Here is an 18,274-nt window from a genome sequence, read left to right as displayed (position 1 = left end):
GGAGCTCAGATCCAGTGCTCTGTGACAACCCAGAGGGATATGATGGGGTGGGAGGTGGGAGAGAGGTTCAGGGGGAGGGGACATATGTATACCTATGGCTAATTCATGTTGCTGTATGGCAGAAACCAAAACAGTACTGTAAAGCAACTATCCTCCAACTAAAAATAAATAAATTGACTTAAAAAAAAATAGATGATATAGGAATCATCTTGAGTTCCGCATAGAAAGTCACTGTAAGATGTTCCACTGGACATCCATTGGAGATGCCTTTGATATACCTGGTTTTCCATGAGAAGCAGTTGTTAGAGGCTTCGATTTGCTGTAAGAATGCAAATTTCCCCCACAGGTGAATGAACTTTTGATTAGTTTTTGGTTTTATGTTTCTGTCTTTTAGCTAAACTACATGTCCAATTTCCAAAGCTACACCCTGGGCACGAAGTGAGATTGTCTTCCAAACAGTTTCAGAAATACATAGAATTGGTTGTCTCTGAACTCAGGGGCAATGAAGAAGAAGTTCTGGAAAGTGTTGTGGAGTTTCTGATGAACTCTTTAGAAAGGAGCCATGTTGAGAGTCTGAGGAATTGTGCCAGACAAAAGTGGCTGCACCAAATCCAACGTGCTGCAGAGACAAGTGGCGTGTCCTTGGAGCCAGTGTACACGGAGACCTTTAAGGCCCTCACACAGGTGTGCTTTCTAAAATGACATATAAGAGAAAAACATTTCCTCCCAGGTGATGATGTTCAATGGTTGCAAAGGAGGAACACGCAAAATTCTCTTGAGAAATCTTTTAATAGGCTATTTTACTCATTTCAATGTTTTACAATGACCCCAAACCTAGTAAAGATGTAACTGGAATGATTGCAGATTGGCAAGGTAGAAGCAGAGAGGAAAGGTATAAGAAACAGAATTATGTCTTGGAATTCCTAATTTCATTTGTGCCAAGAGTCAAAGAAACTATAACAGACAATAAACTGACATTAAAAAACAAAAACAGTAAGGAGATGTACAAGCAGTTTAAGCTCTATTTCCCTTGCATGCTGTTTTGGGAGTCAGTTTTAAAAGGAACTATTTGGGGGGTGGTGGGAGGGAGGCTTCAGACAGAGGGGCTATATGTGTATACTTATGGCTGATTTAGAAACCAATGCAACATTGTAAAGCAATTACCCTCCAATTAAAAATAAAGTAAAAATAAAAGGAACTATTTAAATCATAAAGTCATTATAAAGTAGAATCCAACGTGACACAATAGTTCATAGCACTGCCTAGAAATAAGCTGAGACTATTGCAGAATCCTGTCCCTTAAAAGACATGACCTGGATGAACCACCATCCACAGCTCTGCTGCCTTCCTTGGACGCTTCCAGCTTACTGCTTTTCCCAGGCAGGAACAGCATGGCTGTCTTCTACAAGTATCACAGCTTCCATTGATCCGGGGGAACTATGTCATTCATCTCAGCTAAATAGCAACACATGATTATGGGAATCATCTCCTGAATGGCTTAATTTTCCAATATATCAATAATCGGAAATGATGGGACCAGGAACAGTAGACCAATCAAGAAAAAGAGATATTGGAATTTCCCTGGCAGTGCAGTGATTAAGGACACTGCATTTCCACTGCAGGAGGCTCAGCCAAAAAGCAAAAGAGTTATTGTTCCAACTTGCTTCAGAAATCTGCCATACCCTTAGAGACATCTTACTACTACATTTTTGCTAGTCTATTGATTTTCTATGTAGAAAAGGAGGAATCAAGAAGGGAAAAGAAAAGCACAAAGAACAAACCCAAGTTTATAGGAAGAGGAGACAAATATCAGAGAAACTGTCTCTAATATTCCCAATTTATACCCATACTTGGAATGTGTGTTAACACATAATATTATTATAATATTTTAGGTACATAGAATTTTCAGTTATTTTAATTAGACATAGTAGTTGTGGGACTTCCCTGGAGGTCGGCTGGTTAGTACTCTGTGCTTCTACTCCAAGGGGCATGGGTTTGATCCCTGATCAGGGAACTAGAATCCCACATGCTGTAGAGTACAGCTGAAAAGAAAAATAAATAGTAGTTGCATATAGTCTGCAATCTGGAGCCCCAAGTAATCCTTTCCTGAAATGATGTAAGTCAAATGTCACAGCCAAACTATGTTAAGAATTTCTCGAGAGCATTTTCCCATGTTCACATCATAGTGGATGGTCAAGAAATATGAGTCATCTTTCTTGCCTGAGCTCTCTAAAATAAGCACTTTTAACTGAAGCCCATACAACATGAGTATGGTTCAAAGGGATCCAAGTTTTAAACCTCTAAATATAAGTAGACTTGACAGATTTTTTTTTTTAGTAGAACTGGTCTGGTTGGCATAAAGTAAATCTATTCTACTCACTGAAACTCAGGTTTCAGGAACAGCTGTGGTGTCAGCCTTTCCCCCACGGTCTATTTATGGTAATATCTGCATCATTTACTCAGGGAAATGAAATTATTGGGGTCAGATGCACAGATTGGCTAATGAAGGGAGACATGATTAAGAGAATAGCTCTTTGGCAATTGGCAAATAAATGGTCAGAAACATTTTGCCACAGGATGCTGAAGCCCATGGAAATAAGAAGATCAGTGCTCACATTTCCCTCTTAGAAGAAAACCTACTTCTGCCTGATAGAGGGAACGTTCTATTGAGGAATGTAGCTTGTACTTTAGATGATGCTCCGTTTGTTCTGAAAAGAGTGCTCTACAGGGACATGAAGGGGATCAGGTAAGAATTTCCAAAGATGTTGGTTTCACCCCACTTTTGAAAAAAAATTCCTTTTGTAAAGTAAAGTAGCACTGAAATCCTTCCTAGTTACCTGTCCAAGAGAGAAATGCCTCAGGTCACCAAAGTTTCTCAAGCAGGAGGTTTCCAGTCTTGGGTGATTTCACCTGATTTTTCCAAGAGCATTGGTTTTCATGTAGGGACTTTGCTTCACAGTATCAGTTCAATTAGTTGTACCTGCTCCATAAATTATGTCTCCAGTTCAGTTCAGTTCAGTTGCTCAGTCGTGTCCAACTCTTTGTGACCCTATGGACTGCAGTACACCAGGCCTCCCTGTCTATCTTCAATTCCCAGAGTTGACCCAAACTCATGTTCATTGAGTTGGTGATGCCATCCAACCATCTCATCTTCTGTCGTCCCCTTCTCCTCCCACCTTCAATCTTTCCCAGCATCAGGGTCTTTTCAAATGAGTCAGTTCTTCTCATCAGGTGGCCAAAGTATTGGAGTTTCAACCTCAACATCAGTCCTTCCAATGAACATTCAGGACTGATTTCCTTTACGATGGACTGGTTGGATCTCCTGGCAGTCCAAGGGACTCTCAAGAGTCTTCTCCAACACCACAGTTCAAAAGCATCAATTCTTCAGCACTCAGTTTTCTTTATAGTCCAACTCTCACATCCATACATGACTACTGGAAAAACCATAGCTTGACTAGTTGGACCTTTGTTGGCAAAGTAATGTCTCTGTTTTTAATATGCTGTCTAGGTTGGTCATAACTTTTCTTCCAAGGAGTAAGCGTCTTTTAATTTCATGGCTGCAGTCACCATCTGAAATGATCTTGGAGCCCCCAAAAATAAAGTCAAATTATGTCTCCACATCCTGTTTAAATGGGCTTTCCTGGTAGCCCATTGGTAAAGAATCTGCCTGCCAATGCAGGAGACTCGGGTTCCATTCTTGGGTCAGGAGGATCCCCTGGAGAAGGAAATGGCAACCCAATCCAGCATTCTTGCCTGGGAAATCCCATGGATGGAGGAGCCTAGTAGGCTACCCGCCATGGGGTTGCAAAAGAGTAGGACATGACTTAGCAACTAAACAACAACATCTTGTTTGTGTATGTTTTCTCTGTTATGATCTAAGTTTATTTATTTTTTTTGCCTGTCATAGTGTAAGAACTCTATGTCAACTTTTATTGACATTATGTCTCTTTGTAGCAATCTTTCCCCAATAACACTTATAGTCCCAAATCAAATGCAGCTGGATTCGTATTACAGCCATTATAACAACATAATCACTCTTAATTTCTAGCCCTTTCCATTGTGTCCCCCTAATCTGACTGTATCTGGCTCATCGATCCTCATTTTTTTCTGTACAGTCTTTCTTGTTCTTCGATATACACACTATTAAGCTTATTTTTAAAAATCTTTCTCTCAAGTCAGACTCTCCAGACTGGTAATTTTATATGAGTCCACTTCTCTGACATATAATACTAATGATTATGGATGGACTGATCTAGTGTCCTGCATGGCTTAGTCTAAAGCCCTCTTCTGTGCCTTTCTCCTTTTCTCATATTCCTGTTCCTCAGCTTTACAGTAGTGGATGAAGGGAAGCCAATACATGTCCCCCAAGTTCAGCACCATGGGAACATCTACTTCTGGAACCATTCCCGCAAGAAGAGCGATCACAATGGGTCATTCCTGGCTCTTCCCCTTCAGGACGCATATATGAGGATATTTGGGGTCTTGGCTGTTGACACTCTAAGAGATCCCCAGAAAATTAACATCTTCCTACCCCACGAGATCAGATTCTATCAGGTACGACATAGAAAAGTTCTTCAAAATCAATGGTAGGATAGCCTGTCCTATACTTTTTGAAAAAGTAAAACCTGAAACCAGATGAGAGTAAAGCTATGTATATAAATGGTGTCATCATACATGTGTCAGTCTTTGGAGAGGTTCCCTATTACACATGGAGGGACTCAGACTCAGTTGCATATCTATGCCTCAGATTGTCTGGGAAGCTTGTTAATGTGTTCCATGGTATTAATTGTAGGAACGGCATTTTCTGCTATAGAACTGAAATCCAACTATTAGATTACTAGCTAAAACCCAAAAAGTAGGAATGAACTTTTAGAAGAGACATATTTATGTTTTATTTATAGTGGTAACTAGAAATCCTTTGCTCTTTACCCAAATGGTGCTAAATATGATATGCCTTACCATAGTTCTTGATTTTAGTGTTAGAATTTTTGAGGATGAAGAATGAAGGAAAAGCCTAAATGTTTCTCAAATATTCATGTTTTCAAATCAGATCTCAAAAGGGAGTGGCACTTTTTCATGACCTGTAATGCTGTGGCTTCTTTGGTAAAATTGTTGATTATCCAGTATTTCTTTTTTAAAATGTTATATTAGCTTAAACTTAATAGAAAATAAAGTCCATGATGCTTACTGTTGAACAAGAGCAAAAATAAATAAAAATAAAAATCTTTATATCAAGGTTAATATGTGGGTTTTATTCTGGGTTATCAGTGGAGTTTTATTTAAAGACTGTGCCCAGTCGCTCAGTCATGTTCGACTCTTTGCAACCCCATGGAATGTAGCCCACCAGGCTTCTCTGTACATGGGATTTCCAGGCTGGAAATACTGGAGTGGGTTGCCATTTCTTCCTCCAGAGGATCTTCCTGACCCAGGGGTTGAACTTGTGTCTCCTGCATTGGCAGGAGGATTTTTTACCACTGAGCCACCCAGGAATCCCCAAATATTAAAATAGGTTTGAGGGGACTTCCCTGGTGGTCCAGTGGTTAAGAATCTGCCTGCCAATGCAAGGGTCATGGGTTTGCTATCTGGTTGGGTAACTAAGATCCCATTTGCTGAGGAACAACTAAGCCTGGGAGCCGCAGGCCACAACCAAAGATCCTGCATGACATCAATGAAGATCCCTCGAGCAGCAACTAAGACCCAAGGCAGTCAAATAAATGAACAAGTATTAAGATAACTAACTAAATAAAACAGGTTTTTGAAATTAGGTCCCTTGTTTGAAGATGGTGTTTAAGTATCTTATACTGTCTGCTAAATGAAAATAAAATTAAACAAAAGAAACTAAAAAAAGGAAAGGCACTTTTTAAAAAATATATATATTTATTTTATTATTTATTTGGCTGTTCCAGGTCTTAGTTGCAGCATATAGGATCTTTAGTTGTGGCACCTGGAGAATCCCATGGATGGAGGAGCCTGGTGGGCTGCGGTCCATGGCATCGCTAAGAGTCCAACACGACTGAGCGACTTCACTTTCACTTTTCACTTTCCTGCATTGGAGAAGGAAATGGCAACCCACTCCAGTGTTCTTGCCTGGAGAATCCCAGGGACGGGGGAGCCTGGTGGGCTGCCGTCTATGGGGTCACACAGAGTCGGACACGACTGAAGCGACTTAGCAGCAGCAGCAGAAGCAGCAGCAACATGGGATCTAGTTCCCTGACCAAAGATCAAACCCAGGCCCCATGCATGGGGAATGCAAAGTCTTAGCCCCCGGACCATTAGGGAAGTCCCTGGAAAGCACTTTTAAGATTATAAAATAACTAGACCATTTCTACAAGCATTTAATTTTAGGACTTTCCTGGTGGTCCAGTGGTTAAGACTCCACGCTTCCATAGCAGGGAGCATAGGTTTAATCCCTGGTTGGGGAACTAAAATCCCACATGCTGCACAGTGCAGCCAAAAAGAAAAAAATTTTTAATTTAATTTTATGAATAAAAATTTCAGTGAAGGAGATTGAAAACCCTAGGGAGGCATTGGACTGGGATGTAGCAGCAATCAGGAAGTTGCTATCATCTGTTCCCCTGGATGCTCTTGATGTTTATTTACCATCATTTAAATTTTTCCCCTCTCATTTACTGGATGTACAACTGAGGAAGTGGTAGAATCTTTTCCCCTGGACATCTTTTTAATAATAAGTTTCATTCTCTTCTGACATAAGAATGATGTGAAGATATTAAGATGCAAAGTGGAAGAGTATGGTGAACTATACTCCAAATTATCATTCAGTTCAGTTCAGTTCAGTCACTCAGTCATGTCCGCTCTTTGCGACCCCACGAACCTCAGCACTCCAGGCCTCCCTGTCCATCACCAACTCCCAGAGTTCACCCAAACTCATGTGCATCGAGTCGGTGATGCCATCCAGCCATCTCATCCTCTGTCGTCCCCTTCTTCTCCTGCCCCCAATCCTTCCCAGCATCAGGGTCTTTTCCAATGAGTCAACTCTTTGCATGAGGTGGCCAAAGTATTGGAGTTTCAGTTTCAACATCAGTCCTTCCAATGAACACCCAGGACTGATCTCCTTTAGGATGGACTGGTTGGATCTCTTTGCAGTCCAAGGGACTCTCAAGAGTCTTCTCCAACACCACAGTTCAAAAGCATCAATTCTTCGGCATTCAGCTTTCTTCACAATCCAACTCTCACATCCATACATAACTACTGGAAAAAAACATAGCCTTGACTAGATGGACCTTTGTTGGCAAAGTAAAGTCTTTGCTTTTTAATATGCTATCTGCTGCTGTTGCTGCTGCTGCTAAGTCGCTTCAGTTGTGTCCGACTCTGTGCGACCCCATAGACGGCAGCCCACCAGGCTCCCCCGTCCCTGGGATTCTCCAGGCAAGAACACTGGAGTGGGTTGCCATTTCCTTCTCCAATGTATGAAAGTAAAAAGTGAAAGTGAAGTCGCTCAGTCGTGTCCGACTCTTCGACCCCATGGACTGCAGCCTACCAGGCTCCTCCGTCCATGGGATTTTCCAGGCAAGAGTCCTGGAGTGGGGTGCCATTGCCTTCTATCTGGGTTGGTCATAACTTTCCTTCCAAGGAGTGTGTTTTACTTTCACGGCGGCAATCACCATGGTCTTATTAGAGAACATGTCAAAGTGAATTATAAATTGACCTCCTAGCCCTTGGAGGTAAAGGCTCTTGAGATATCCTTAGATGTCTTGGGTCATAATATAAAATGCAGATATTTTTGAAGAATTTGTGGTTCCTCCTAGAGTTTCCTTTGATGTGACCATTTTTTAAAGTCTTTATTGAATGTGCTATAACATTGCTTCTATGCTTTGGTTCCTTGGCCAAGAGGCATGTGAAATCTTTGCTCCTCAACCAGGATTGAACCCATACCCTCTGCGTTGGAATGTGAAGTCTCAACCACTGGACCACCAGGGAGGTCATATCCTAGGGTTTCTTGACAACAAGACCACAGATGGGTTCTGAGGGTTTCCGATCCTTTCTCTGTGGAACAGGCTCTCTTTATGTGTTGAAGAAAACCGTGTAACTGCAGGCCTGGAAACCCAGCATACCTGCACAGCTGATCTGATGACAGTAGCCATGTAAACACACAGATATTAATCTTGCATCAGATTGGGGCAGCTCTTACCCATCTGTCCAAGGCTGGCATTAGTTGTTGGCTTTTAAACATTATTTTTTTCTCATTTCAAAGTTTACCTTGTTCTTATGACACTGCTTTCTGATGGTATATACCACTGATTTCACTGGATGATTATCAGCAAACGTAGTAAGTTAGATGGGTTTTCCAGTAGATCTCTGTTTACTCTTTTGGTTTCATTTTTTCGTAGTGGAACCTGAAACATTTTTGAGAACTCTTTTGAAATGCCTTTTGAGAACCAATGAATAATTTTTAGGAAGTAGATGATTATTGGGTGTCCCTGGTGCCTCGGTGATAAAGAATCTGCTCTCCAATACAGGAGTTGTAGGGTCTGGAAGATTTCCTGAGGAGGAAATGGCATCCCACTCCAGTAATCTTGCCTGGAAAATCCCATGGACAGAGGAGTCTGGTGGGCTACCGCCCATGGGGTTACAGAGTCGAACACAACTGAGCGACTAAACAACAGGAACAACAGTAACAACAGATGATCATTAATTTAAAAGATAATTCAGGGGACTCTCCCGGATGGTCCAGTGGTTAAGAATCTGCCTTCCACCGCAGGAGATGCAGGTTTGATCCCTGGTCAGGGAACTAAAATCCCACATGCCAGGGGGCAAATAAGCCCACACAGCACAGTGAAGAGCCCATGTGTGCAACTATTAAGATCCGATGCCACCAAATAAGCAAAAAAAAAAAAAAAAAAAAAGATAATCCAATTGATGCATTACTAATTATTTGGCTATTTTTAAAAGAGAAGGCAATTTAAATTTCTGTCTCTACAGGGTGTTGCCAATGTCTTTAGTACTGCCTATCACTACGTCCACAGCCGGGAGCACATCCTTCATATTGTGATCACTGGCATCGGCTGGCTCTACAACATCACACCCAGCATCACTGCCATCTCTACATACTTTGTTGAGCCCAACTCAGAGAAGGTAGCTCCTGCTTCAGTTTGTCCAATGAAAGGCACCAGTAGGAGACTGGCAGGCAGAAGGAGAGTGAGGTTGGGGTATTTATGCTTTTGGCTCTCCCTCTCTAGGTTTCTTTGGGTTAGCTGTGTTCTTCAACAAAATGAATAGAATGAAGGGCCATCCCGGGAGGTTGGTGCGGCAAGAAGAGTTCCTGGCCCCCAGGTCTCTGTTGAAGAGACAAGAAGTCAAGTGATCTCTGTGGATTATGAAAACTGCTAATACATTCTCTTTTTTAACATTTTTGAACAATAGTCCTGCTCAGAATGTCTGCTTGAAGAGGGCTCCATGCCCCCAATATATGAAATCTTATGTTAGTCTTATGTCAATGGGAAATAAGAGATCATAATCTGTTCTTTTTCTTTATCCTTCTTCTTTGGACCACACACATTTCAAATTTACTGTTAAAAATTTTTACCTGTTAGAGAAAGACAGCACTCAGCTGTGTTTTAAACGTATTCAGTATACAGTCTGATTCAAGAAGAAAGTACTTTGATACTTAGAGAATGGGGAGGCCAAAAATAAAAGTTGGGAATTTTAAAAAAAAAGACCACTGTACCTTAGTCACATGGTCCTCTCTACTTGGCTGTCTTCTCCAGGTTCTGGTAATTGCTTCCTCTCCTTACCTCTTTGGGCTTCCCAGGCGGCTCAGTGGCAAAGAATCTGCCTGTCAAGCAGGAGAAGCTGGTTTGATCCCTGGATCAGGAAGATTCCCTGGAGAAGGAAATAGCAACCCACTCTAGTATTCTTGCCTGGATAATCCCATGGACAGAGGAGCCTGGTGGGCTACAGTCCACAGGGTCGCAGAGTAGGACATGACTGAGCGACTGACTACCATCACCACCTTCAGGCTAAGAGTGATAGCAGCTCCCCATAAATATAACTTTAAAATCTAATTTTTTACCAAAGTTATTTTTAAGTTTAACAAAATTGCAAGAAAAATTCTAGCATAATTTTTTTAATTGGCTAAATGATTTAATCTTCATATGGAAGAAGAATAAATGCATGAGGATAGCTAAGAAAATGAAGGATGGGGAATTTACAACTGTAGTCTGGGAAGGATGGCTGAGTCTCAAAGGTTGAAGTGATTAAAGTGAGGTTGATACATTGATGACATAAAAATGTAAAACTTTCTTGCACCAAAGTTATAAACACAATTAATTGCCATATATCTGGCAGAGAATAACAGTGTTATATAAAAATTAGTGGAATTTTGAAAATCCAAAAGAAAAATAAGCAAAAGACAATTTTATTTTTAAAAAAAACCTCATGCAAATGGTCAATAAACATAGGAAAAAATGTTCAGTTGTTCTCATAATGAAATACAAATTTAAGTAAAAGATAATTTCTCACCTACTAAATTGAAAAACATTTTTAAACTGTAATTTGAAATGTCTGTTAGATATCTAAGTGGAGATATTGAATACACAGTTGGATATATGAGCTTAGTGTTTGGGGGAAATCCAGGCTGGTAAGTAAATTATATTTAAAACCATTAGACTGGTTACACAACATTGTGAATGTCTCTAATCCCACTGAATTGCACACTTATGAATGGCAAAAGTAATAATATTATGCTGTGTATATTTTACCAAAACAACTCAAAACAAAACATAAACCATGAGACTGGTTGGGATGACCAATAGGATGAATCAGTCTAGGGAAAAAAATTTCTGAGGCCCAAACCTAGAAGCCTTCCAAGTGTTTGGCATCATTGTGGCTCAAAATTATATTGACCTTGACCTATAACTTGAAAAACATTTTATATTGCCTAAGCTTTTCTAATTTTTTTCTATTTGTCCCCAAAAGTCTCAATGAGAGCATGAAGTTTAATCACTCCTCTCTGTAATGAAATTTCTACCTCTTTTCAAGGATTCAGACTATGTTTTACGAAATATGATGGTCACAGGGCAGCAGGGTCTAACAGAAATCCACAAGAATCCCTCTGTCATCTTTAGGAAGACATGCATCTTCAGGTATGGGACATACCTCACCGCCTGTTTTGTTTGACTGCCAGCTTCTGCTTCTTATGAATATAATGGCTCTCATTCTGATGGGGCTTTAAAGGAAAATTACTGTAGACCTTTGTCTGCCTGGGTCCTTTCCCCCTTAAGTTCTTTTTAAAACAGATTTCAATTTAGTGTTTTATTTTTTATAATTTTCTTATTAACATGAAATTAACAAAAACCCACCATGGTTATGAAAAATACACCCACATCACTAATCAGAGCTCATCCTCTTAATGTTAGCTAGCCTGCGGACAATTTTTTTTTTTTTAACTTAAAGAAGACAGGCTGGTGCAAAGACGGGGAGGAGGCAGAGAATGTTGCCTTTAATAAGTACCCAGTTCTAGATTACCTTGAATGCCTCTCATGTGTGAAATGCAAAGTACGCTACTAAACTACTGCAAAAACAGATCTTAACTAGAATACAGTGCTTCTTAGAGAGTCAGCATAGTTGAATAGGCAGTAACCTATCTCAGGCTAGTAGGCAATTTGACATTTAAGTACCTATGTTAATTCAATTTCAGTTTGGCCTCATACCAGAATGTTCATTCAGTTTTAAGCTCCTTTCCATAGTTATTCCTTGTCCTGGCTAAGAGTTTTACAAGAGTCCTTCTAACACCCAGACTTACAACCTTGGATTCCTGTGTATAACTTAGAGCAGGTGCCTTTTGAGGAACTCTGTTGACCAAGGAAGCTTAGCATGATGCCTCACTACTATGGCTATCATGAAGACATGGCTCAGCTGCAGCGACGGGTAGGTACAGCCAAACAAGGGCATAACCTTTCTATCATGACAGGATTGGTGTTATGAACTGTAAATATGCTTTTTTGGCCATACCCACAGCATGAAGGATGTTAGTTTCCCAACCAGAGGTTGAATCCATGCCCCTTGCAGTGGAAGCACAGAGTCCTAGCCACTGGACCACTAGGGAATTCCCTAAACGTGTTTTTTCTGAGGCTGTGCTAAGCACCAGCGTTTTTACAGATACCTAAAAGGAATGACATCTCAATATCATGTAGATGGGAAAAGAGGGAAAGAGATAAAAGGATGTGTTTATACTTCCTGAGGAAAAGAAGGAGCTACTACATTTCTATGAAAACCTCAGGTCCCTCACTGACACAGGTGCTGTCAGTGCCCTGCCCAAGTATCTTCTGCCAGGGGCTGCAGATCCTATTGCTAATAACTCACCCTGTAATTGTCAAGGGGAGCCCCTCTCCAGGAGGGGCCGATGAGCTCTGTAAACACCTCCCCAACACACATCCAGAGCAGCTTAGAGCTTTGTTGTTGTTTATTGCTTAATTGTGTCCGACTCTTTTGTGACCCTGTGGACTCCAGCCTACCCGGCTACTCTGTCCATGGGATTCTCCAGGCAAGAATATTGGAGTGGGTCGCCATTCCCTTCTCCAGGGGATCTTTCCAATCCAGGGTTCGAAAGCTTGTCTGCGTCTCCTGTATTGGCAGTCAGATTCTTTACCATTGAGCCTCCTGGGCAGCCTCTAAATGAGTAATATTTATAGAAGACATGAACTATGTTATGGTCCGTGGGGAACTCTGCTTGACTCATTTCTACATCCATGAGTCTGTATTTTTAGCTACTAATGGTGGAAGACAGCTGGCTATTCTTAGCATTCTGTAATGACTCACAGATAGTCAGTGGTAAACTGGGGACCACCCTTGTGATGGGAAGTTTTTCAGCCCCTAGAGCTCTACAGCTCCTGGTTACTACTGAAGAACCCATTACACCTTCAATAGAGAAGGACCAAAAACTATGGGAAGACAAAATTAACCCCCAGGTATGGGACCAGGGGATTCCTGGACGAGCCCACCAAGCGGAACCGGTCATCATTGTCCTCCGAGATCCCACTTGGTTTCCTAACCGGAAACAATATCCTCTCAAAAGAGAGGCTCGGGAGGGACTACAGCCTTTAATAAATAAATTCCTTGCTTGTGGGTTATTGGTCCCCACCAGTTCACCATGTAACACCCCAATCCTCTCAGTAAAGAAAAAAGACGGAACCTGGAGAATGGTCCAAGATCTCTGGATCATAAATGAAGCTGTAGTCCCCCTCCATCCCACAGTACCCAATCCCTATGTAATCTTGGGAAAAATCCCACCCAGTGCCAAGTGGTTTACAGTCTTGGATCTCAAAGATGCATTTTTTTTGCACACCACTGGCTAAAGAATCCCAATATCTTTTTGCCTTTAAGTGGGAGGCCCCAGGAGAAAAACACCAACAGATGACTTGGACAGAATTATCTCAGAGGTTCAGAGATAGCCCCCACCTGTTTGGACAGGCCCTTAGCCAGGATCTCCTAGATCTGGACCTGGACCTAATGGGAAAATATTACAATACATAGATGACCTATTAATCTGTTCTCCAGATGAGAAAAGTGCCCAACAACATGCAATTCAGGTTCTAAACTTCTTGGCAGAAAGGGGATATAAAGTCTCCCGTGCTAAGGCACAGATGGTCAAGACAAAGGTCACTTACCTGGGAGTTCAGATTACACACGGGTCCAGGAGGCTGTCCTCTGATCGGGTACAAGGAATCCTCCAGTTGCCCTCCCCCATGACTCAAAAACAATTGAGAGCTTTCCTGGGGCTAACTGGATATTGTAGGATCTGGATACCCAGCTATGGTCTAATTGACCAGCCCTTATGTGAAAGCTGGACTTCCCTGGTGGCTCAGATGGTAAAGCATCTGTCTATGATGCGGGAGACCCAGGTTCAATCCCTGGGTTGGAAAGATCCCTTGGAGAAGGAAATGGCAATCCACTCCAGTACTATTGCCTGGAAAATCCCATGGACAGAGGAGCCTGGTAGGCTACAGTCCATGGGGTTGCAAAGAGTCGGACATGACTGAGTGGCTTCATGTTCACGTTTCACTCAACTGTTAAGATTTATCTGTTTACATTTAGAGCGCTAATGAATGACAAAAGACCTCTCCCCTGCTTCAAGGTGGGGCAGAGTGTGGGTGCAATTTGGCTTCCAAAGCTCCTTTTAGGATTGGGCTGAGGATAAACTTCACCTGAAATCACAGTTTTAAAAATATTTATTTATTTGGCTGCACCTGGTCTTAGTTGCAGCATGCAAACTCTTAGTCACTGTCATGCAGGATCTAGTTCTGTGACCAGGGATTGAACCAGGCCCCCTGCATTGGGAGTGCAGTCTTAGCCACTGGACCACCAAGGAAGTCCCTTAGCATCTTCCGCTTCCCCATCCTGTTTGCCTCAGACCTTCAAAGGTTTCTCCCGAAAGCACTCCCTCAGTGAATAATTGGCACAGAGCATCCCTTTCTCAGGCTCTGCTTCTAGAGAACCTGACCTAACACATTCATCCTTCTTTGGGCATTCAACCAAGACTTACTGGACACTACATAAACAAAAAATGAATACCCTCAGTTAAGGACAAGTCTATAGTAAAGACAGTAAGGCAGAATTGGACTTCTCTGGAGGTCCAGTGGCTAAGACTCAGCACTCTCAATGCAGGGGGCCCAGGTTCTTTCTCTAGTCAGGGAACTAGATCCTGCATGCTGCAACTAAAACCTGGCACAGCCAAATAAATAAAATTTTAAAAATAAGGCAAAGCAGATGGACATGGAACAACAGACTGGTTCCAAATAGGAAAAGGGGTATGTCAAGGCTGTATATTGTCACCCTGCTTATTTAACTTATATGCAGAGTACATCATGCATGAGAAACACTGGGCTGGAAGAAGCACAAGCTGGAATCAAGATTGCCAGGAGAAAGATCAATAACCTCAGATATGCAGATGATACCACCCTTATGGCAGAAAGTGAAGAAGAACTAAAGAGCCTGTTGATGAAAGTGAAAGAGGAAAGTGAAAAAGTTGGCTTAAAGCTCAACATTCAGAACACTAAGATCATGGCATCTGGTCCCATGACTTCATGGCAAATAGATGGGGAAACAGTGGAGACAGTGGCAGACTATTTTGGGGGGCTCCAAAATCACTGCAGATGGTGACTGCAGCCATGAAATTAAAAGATGCTTTCTCCTTGGAAGAAAAGCTATGACCAACCTAGACAACATATTAAAAAGCAGAGACATTATTTTGCCAACAAAGGTCTGTCTAGTCAAGGCTATGGTTTTTCCAGTAGTCATGTATGGATGTGAGTGTTGGACTATAAAGAAAGCTGAGCACTGAAGAATTGATGCTTTTGAATGGTGGTGTTGGACAAGACTCTTGAGAGTCCCTTGGACTGTAAGGAGATCCAACCAGTCCATCCTAAAGGAAATCAGTCCTTAGTGTTCATTGATGTTGAAGCTGAAACTCCAATACTTTGGCCACCTGATGAGAAGAACTGACTCATTTGAAAAGACCCTGATGCTGGGAAAGATTGAAGTCAGGAAGAGAAAGGGATGACAGAGGATGAGATGGTTGGATGGCATCACCGACTCAATGGACATGAGTTTGAGTCAACTCTGGGAATTGGTGATGGACAGGGAAGTCTTTCTGTCCATGGGGTTGCAAAGAGTCGGACACGACTGAGCGACTGAACTGAACTGAGCTGGATGGAGTCTGACTCTGGTGCAGCTACTTTAGATCACAGGGGTCAGGGTGCGTTTCTTTATGGGGAGCTGAGGGAGCTGAGCCCTGAGAATTTAAGGGGTGGAATGTGTCAGGCAGATGAAATAGCAACAAGGGCTGGTATGGCTCGAGTATAGTAGGCACAAGAGGAGGTGATTCAGTGTGTCTGGGTGGAATGTTGTGAACAGGCTTTTATTTTATACCCTCCTTATGTTTATTTGGTTTTGGTTTCAGAGATTTCCTCTTTAAGTGCACAGACAGTTCAGGAGTTGTTTTGGCCTCTGTCTGTGGAGAAAACCACATTGTAGTTCCACTTCGTGAGAGAACAGGAGAAGCTTTGGGAGTTCTCGATGTTAACATTGGCAAGAGTAAGATGTTGTTGTATCGAGAGTTTAAAGATCTACAGAAAATGCTGAAGGTGATCCAGCTTGCCTGCAGTGAAATACTGGGCGAATTATCTGGAGAAATAAAGAAAAACTATATCCTAGGTATTGTGAATGCGGCAACTGTCTGAATTCATAGATTTAATAAGTTTGGGGGAAATCAGACAATACAATGAAGGATGCATTTTCTAAAATGAATTGTTGCAAAGTACAGATCTTTCCACATGGAAGGATTTCCTTCATTCAGTCTTGGACTGATTAGTCTGGCCTATACGTTAGAGCAAAGGGTAAGGAATCACATTTTCTTGCCTGCTGCTGCTGCTGCTGCTAAGTCGCTTCAGTCGTGTCCGACTCTGTGCCACCCCATAAACGGCAGCCCACCAGGCTCCTCCGTCCATGGGATTTTCCAGGCAAAAGTACTGGAGTGGGGTGCCATCGCCTTCTCCGTTTTCTTGCCTAGAGTCATGGTTTTAGAGTTGAAGGACTCATAATGGCAATATAGAAGTAGCATTTATTAAATGCCACATCATGTGTCAAGCACTTTAAATATGGTATTTCAATTAGTCCTTATCATAACTCTAGGAGGTGAATGGTGATTATTTCATTTTACAGACAAGGGAAGTGCACCAAATCACACAGTTGACCAGTGGTAAAGGCTGGATCTCCACCCCAGTTTGGGTGCTCTTTCCACCACAGTGTGCTTGCATGCTCATTTGTGTCTGACTCTTTTGTGATCCGAGCCTGCTCTGTCCATGGGATTATGCTGGCAAGGACACTGAAGAAGGTTGCCATTTCCTCCTCCAGGGGATCTTCCTGACCCAGGGATCAAACCTGTGGCTCCTGAATGGCAAGTGGATTCTTTAGCACTGGGCCACTTGGGAAGCCCTCACAGCATTAACTCACAGGAACATCTCATTTTACAGAGAAAGGAGCTAAGGTCTGTCAAAGTAAAGGTCCAAGAGCAAGCTACTGCAGAGCCAAGAACAGACCCCAATCCTTGTGATTCCACTTCCACCACGCTACTCTTACCACAAAATCAGTGTAGGCAGAAGGGAGGGAAGACGAAAGCATGGAAACCTTTCACTACCAAGATTGGAATAAATAGAATTAGTAGAGTAACACTGTTGGATAAAGCTGAAACACTTCTAGCCATTACACAGTGTGGGATAAAAAGGAGAAAGGAAAATTCATATCTTTTGAGCATCCACTATGTGTAAGACCTGGGACTAAGCACTTTTCCATGTACCATCTCCTGTTAATTTCCACAGCTTAACGGGAAAGTAGGGATCAACTCTTCTCACAGAAAAATGAAAAGGGGGCTCAGAGAGACAACTGAACTAATAAGGGTGAAAGTAGGTTTCAAAGCAAGGTTTAGCTACAAATAAAGGTTTCACCTTTTCTCAGAGCCTCTGCCTGTGAACCCCACAGGTGGGATTCCATTTTTGCCTTTTGATTTCATGACTGGAGAAACTAAGATTGTTTAACGCTATAGGATATAGCGTTTCCTGAAAAGAAAACAAAGGTTTGCTATATTACATTCAGAATTCTGTGAAAAAGTAGTATGTGTTCTGAACAGCTGTGTGGGATGTCTTTCTGTTATTCTAGAGATTGAAAGTGTGGGAGAAGTCCAGCGGGCAGGCATTCTCTTCTTCAGAGTCATGCTACAGGAGCTACAGGAGTGCCTCAGTCTACTTACATCCTCGGACTTTGTGTCACTGTTGCTGCATGATTATGACCCTCTGGCGGAAGTCAAAGCCCCGCCAGACAGCCAGTCCCAGGATCTGAAAGTCAACATAAAATTAGTACAAGACATCCTGAAAGGGATTATCGTGTTCTTTCATCCAGAGTTGAAATCAAGTGACTTAGAAAGTTGGGATCACTGTAAACTGGTAAGTTTCATTAAAAAAAAAAAAACAAAACTCTTCATTGAAGAATAACCTACATGAGTTAAGATATACAAATCTTAATTGCACAAATCCTTGATACACAAAGGCAAGAATTTTTACACAATGAATGTAAGAGGCACCTGGAACAAGAACAGGAGTGGCATCCCCAAAGCCTTCCTTTTTACAAACCTCCCCATCACCAGCCTCACACACACACACACACTCTCTCTCTCACACCCCAAGGGTAACCAGAATCCTGATGTCTAACACCATAGATTGATTTTGCCTGTTTCAAAGTGTGTATAAATGGAATTGTGTAAACT

General features: G+C 41.9%; 1 protein-coding gene across 1 annotated transcript in view; it reads left to right on the top strand.

Annotated features, from left to right (window-relative positions):
* The window catches only part of EFCAB5 (EF-hand calcium binding domain 5), a 90,756-nt gene that overhangs the window by 63,054 nt on the left and 9,428 nt on the right, over positions 1-18,274 (top strand). The window contains exons 13-19 of the mRNA XM_070357337.1: positions 395-684; positions 2,577-2,746; positions 4,326-4,554; positions 8,941-9,093; positions 10,999-11,102; positions 15,917-16,170; positions 17,671-17,954. Of these exons, the coding sequence (XP_070213438.1) occupies positions 395-684; positions 2,577-2,746; positions 4,326-4,554; positions 8,941-9,093; positions 10,999-11,102; positions 15,917-16,170; positions 17,671-17,954 (1,484 nt within the window). The remainder of the gene's footprint in view (positions 1-394; positions 685-2,576; positions 2,747-4,325; positions 4,555-8,940; positions 9,094-10,998; positions 11,103-15,916; positions 16,171-17,670; positions 17,955-18,274) is intronic.

This window comes from Bos mutus, chromosome 19 (genome assembly GCF_027580195.1).
Source record: "Bos mutus isolate GX-2022 chromosome 19, NWIPB_WYAK_1.1, whole genome shotgun sequence".
NCBI classification, from domain to species: Eukaryota; Metazoa; Chordata; class Mammalia; order Artiodactyla; family Bovidae; genus Bos; species Bos mutus.
The sequence above is the reverse complement of the archived record's forward strand: the minus strand, read 5'-3'. Positions and strand labels throughout refer to the sequence as shown.